Source organism: Plectropomus leopardus, unplaced genomic scaffold, assembly GCF_008729295.1.
Source record: "Plectropomus leopardus isolate mb unplaced genomic scaffold, YSFRI_Pleo_2.0 unplaced_scaffold27255, whole genome shotgun sequence".
Classification (NCBI taxonomy): domain Eukaryota; kingdom Metazoa; phylum Chordata; class Actinopteri; order Perciformes; family Serranidae; genus Plectropomus; species Plectropomus leopardus.
Window position 1 is genome coordinate 1 of NW_024629663.1, and position 4,522 is coordinate 4,522.

Here is a 4,522-nt window from a genome sequence, read left to right on the forward strand (position 1 = left end):
AAAACATTCGGTGGCCTACAAAGACAGTATCATCATGACAGACGGTGACATAGTCTTTCAGCTTTCATTGAAATAAATCTGTATCTTCTATTTTCTCCTCAGTTGAACTGAACATGGCGACATACTTTCATGCTACACCAAGTGTTGAGGGCAGAACTGTTGCTCTGGGCATCAAGGGCTTTGATTACTACCTATCTTGCCGCAAGGACGGTGCCGAGCCGACTTTGCATCTGGAGGTAAAACTAATCACTTATGACATGAATCTCACATAAAGATAATACACTTTCTAGTGCTCTTAAACTGTAAAGGTACTGTAAACGTAATGAGCTTATGAGTTCTTCCTGACCAATCCTCCTTCATGTTTTCCCTCCTCAGTCGGTTGACAAAGCCAGTCTGGCGACGATCAGCTCGGACAGCGACATGGTGCGATTTCTCTTCTACAAACAGATCAGCGGTGTGAACGTCAGCACCCTCATGTCCGTCGCTCACCCTGGCTGGTACATCAGCACAGCAGCAGATACGGACAACATGCCCGTGGAAATGTGCCAAGAGTCCGCCAACCGCTACCGAACCTTCAACATCCGAGAGATAGCAGAGACTGGATCTACATCTGGGGGTCAAGCTTAATCCTTTTTTTTTTAAAAAAAGAAAAGATTTTGGCACTGAGTAGAGTGTAATATATACTGCACTTCAGCTAGTTTGATTCCAATTTCGTTGTAAGTACCAATGTCTGTGACAAAGACTTCTGCAAGTATTACAGAGCATCCTATTACTGTATGTACCAAGTACAGAGAGTAACATGCTTGGTGTATTGACATAAGTCAAGTTTCACCAATAGGTGGCACCATTGTGCTGTCTGGTGAGCACCTGTGTATTTATTGTGCTGAATGACATGACTCACTGTTAATGCTTTTATCTATTAATTTATTTATCTATTTATGCACCATTTTAGCATATATATTTATTTGAAAATCTGCTTACTAATAATTGTTTATATTTGATATTTAATAACGCCTCATAACTTATTTGGATTTGTGTTTTACATGCTCACTCAAGATATGGTAAATGACACAATTCATAGCTTACTGTGATGAAGGACTTTGTAATAGACCTTGGCTGTAGCCAATCAGCTGATGAATTTGTTATAATGAAATGAAATAAAAATAATTAACAAACATCTAACGCTCTGAAAGTGGTAATTCTGCAAGAAAGCATTTACTTTTAATACCTTCAAGTATTTTGAGATTTATTTTATTTTTTTTAGTTTTGCACAGAGTATAATGATGCATTTTATTGTAAAAAAAATAAATAAATAAATAAATAAATTTAAAGTTTGGAATATAACGCTAAATTTGTCTATGAGAAAGCATGCTGGGTTTTTTTCAGAATAATGTGAACTCTTTCAATGAATGTACCCCCATAATGACTTTCAACACCGTTCAATTTAATCTGTTTTCCAGACTTTGGAAATTATAGAATTTTAGTATGTCTGGTGTCATGTTAGGGATCCTTCTTAAATCTGAATCTGCAGACTAATAAATGATATAAGATTAATTCAATTAATAAATTATTAAGTATCTTTTTATGGATTAAGATAAAACTTTATTAAAAGATCTACTTTGAGAAGCTGCAGTAATACATACATGCATCTTAATTATATCACAGAATATTATTCTGAAATGCACTATTTTGAAGGATGAACACTATTACATTTTGTACTTTATATTTTGTATGCTAAATATTTTGTACTTTTATTTAAGTAATGTTTTGAATTATCTACTTGTAACGGAGTATTTCTACAGTGAGGTATTGCTACTTTTATTTCACCAAGCCTGAGTACTTTTTCCATCACTTGTGTATTCAAAATACTGCCTTTTGTTTACATTTTTTACTCCAATCATCGTCGGGATTCTGCGCATGCGTATTATGTTTTTGAACTTTTTAAATCAACCAATCAGACGAGAGGAGGCGTTAACCGCCGGCAATTTCAAAACCGGATGCGCGAGCTTAGTTGTTACGAAGCTAACGTTACTTTAACGTACGCTGAACCATCGCAAGTCCAACAAGCCGTGTTTATAACCCTGCTGGACCGAGTTTAGAGAAGAAAGTGAATTGTGATAGTTATGGAAGAAGCGGAGACTGTCCCGGTACTTTCCAGAAAAGGTTAGCGAGCTCCTCAAATTTCATAAAAGCTAATGTTTGTTAGCGCGTTAGCTGACCGTGTTAGCGCGAAAGCTAGGTAGCTTTAGCATATGTTACGTGTTTTTAGCATCTTCGGTGTTTGTAAGTTAACATAAAGGAAACTTAACATGTATAGCTGATGCTAAATATATATTAATATTATGTTTGTGGCTTTGTAGTGTTATATCTGAGTCTAAAATAGGCTTTCTATAATTCGTGGTGGACGTTATCGGTTCCCATTTTCTCATACTGAACTTAATTCAGCTACTATGACTATCTGCATTATTTTACATATAAAGAAACGCATTGAAAATTTAAGAGATTAAACTGCACGATTCTGGTGGCGGGCGTTTCCTTTGTTGGCTCATATGTTTTGATAAGTCATGAGAGCGTCGAAAATATGTTGACAACATGCTCGGCCAGGCATGGATTTATGCCCTAAAATCGAAGCAAAATTTAACCCTTAAACAGCTAGCTCGACATCGGGTTTCTTGTGCTGCATCCATGTGCCTTTTACTAGCTTGCAAACCGCTGAAATCTTAAAATAAGTTATACGTATTTTAAATACACAAAAAAAAACTCCCACCATGGCAAGAAATGTCCTGTAAAAAATAAAGGAGTACAAGGTGACAACGAAATGATCTGAAGATAAGCCGGTCGAGGGCAATTACTAAAAATTAAGAAAAAATATATCAAGTATTTAAAACACATACAAAACCCCACTTAATTAGCACTTTGACAAGAAATGTCCTGCAAAAAATAAAATGGTAAAACACGTTGAACCCCCCCTACACCCTTTTTTTTTTTTTTAAAGGAAATCAAGCCATTTTGCTTAGGTTTTAAAGGGTTAACATAATGTGGGGAAAAACAGGTTTAAAGGCTTATTTTACAAATAAAGAACACAGTTGGATGTCGTGGTCAACAGAGAATAGACTTTTTCCTCATAAATCATTTTGCCCATTATTTTCTGCATTAATCTCTATAAACCTTATGAAAGCAATAGGAAAAAAATACCAAAAGTCCAAGACTCAAGTTGGATTTATTACTGTATTACACTGTCTGAGCCTAATTTAAAGTCATCATGTCTCACAAACCTGTAGCTAGATGGCAGCAAGTGTCTAATCATTTGCTCAGTTATTGAGATACTTGAGGAGCTGCAAATATTAATTGTTAACTCCTAAATTAATTGCGAACTAATTAGATCTTTTTAAAGTCAAAATATTATGCTTCCAGCTTCTTAAATGTGAATCTGTTTTTCAACCTCTATATGACAGAAAACTGAATAACTTTGGGTTACAGACAAAGCATGACATTTGAGTATGTCATTTTGGGTTTGGGAAAACACTGATTTACATTTTCATCATTTTCTGACAATTTATTGACCAAACTAACTGAGTAATCAAGAATATAATCGACAGATTGAATGACAGTGAAAGTAATTCTCAGTTGCAGCCCTTGTCTGCCTGACTTAAATGTTGTCAAAACCAACTTGCATCATGTCACCCAGCTGCAGGAGCTTTTATTGGTTTGTGCAGCACAGTGCACTCTGGTTGCAAAAATAAATGCCACAGCTCTCTCTGTCTTATCTGGTGATGTAGCACCACTTTTCAAAAGTAATTGCATCTTTCTAATGGGAAGACAGCCCAGTTTTATGAAAATAATGTGTTTTCAGCAGTGAAATACTTTAAGTACACTTTAAGTAAGTGCTATATTCCTTTGTAATTTTTCTTTCACAGAGCTGCGTAAGCAGAAGTTGATGGAATACTTGTCAGGAAAAGGAAAACTGAAACAGCCAAACCCTAAGTAAGAAAAAACAACCCTTTGCATGACATCTCACAAACAATGTGTTAAACTTCATCTGCTACTGCTGTTGTGGTTAATGATGTAACTAAATTTAACTCCTCAGGCCATACCTTCGCAATGACTACCAGGTTAAAAAGCCTGTCACATCGACACTAAAGGTGGGTGTGCCTTATAAACAGTTGTGTGTTTTGTGTGTGAGTGAGTGAAAGTGTGTTAATGAGTGCGCATGTATATCTTATCAAAAAAATACCAAAACTCACCTGCAGTATATTGACTCTTAGCCCTCATTTGCAGATTTAAGGGTGTGTAAAACAACATAATTTCAAAAGTAGGGATGTCAACATCTACACGTGTAAACGGATACACGGATAACAAATCATAACCGTTCAGAAAAATCAATAACCGTTTACACGTCATTTTTTCCTCTCCTCCTCCTCGTTCATTTCTCACCAATAGTATTTTTAGGGGTGATAATGTTGCCTGAAAGCTTAAGATAATAACATTAACTAACTATACACTTAAATGTTCCCACTAATGC

General features: G+C 35.7%; 1 protein-coding gene and 1 long non-coding RNA gene across 2 annotated transcripts; both read left to right on the plus strand.

The window, feature by feature from the left end:
* The first annotated feature begins 19 nt into the window (after positions 1–19).
* On the plus strand, positions 20–981 carry LOC121937721 (interleukin-1 beta-like). Its single transcript, XM_042481040.1, has 2 exons — positions 20–236; positions 376–981. The coding sequence occupies exons 1-2, from the start codon at positions 114–116 to the stop codon at positions 625–627; spliced, it is 375 nt and encodes a 124-aa protein (XP_042336974.1). The 5' UTR covers positions 20–113; the 3' UTR covers positions 628–981.
* A 1,041-nt stretch (positions 982–2,022) lies between these two features.
* On the plus strand, positions 2,023–4,151 carry LOC121937720. The gene is made up of 3 exons (XR_006105193.1): positions 2,023–2,163; positions 3,918–3,984; positions 4,088–4,151. It is a non-coding gene; the product is annotated as an uncharacterized LOC121937720 (long non-coding RNA).
* Positions 4,152–4,522: the final 371 nt, after the last annotated feature.

What these genes read in the sequence shown, in the direction of transcription:
- LOC121937721 (XM_042481040.1), top strand. Translation starts at nt 114, where the DNA reads ATGGCGACATACTTTCATGCTACACCAAGTGTTGAGGGCAGAACTGTT. An exon ending in AGCCGACTTTGCATCTGGAG is followed by an intron (nt 237 to 375) that starts GTAAAACTAATC and finishes TTCCCTCCTCAG; the next exon opens with TCGGTTGACAAAGCCAGTCT.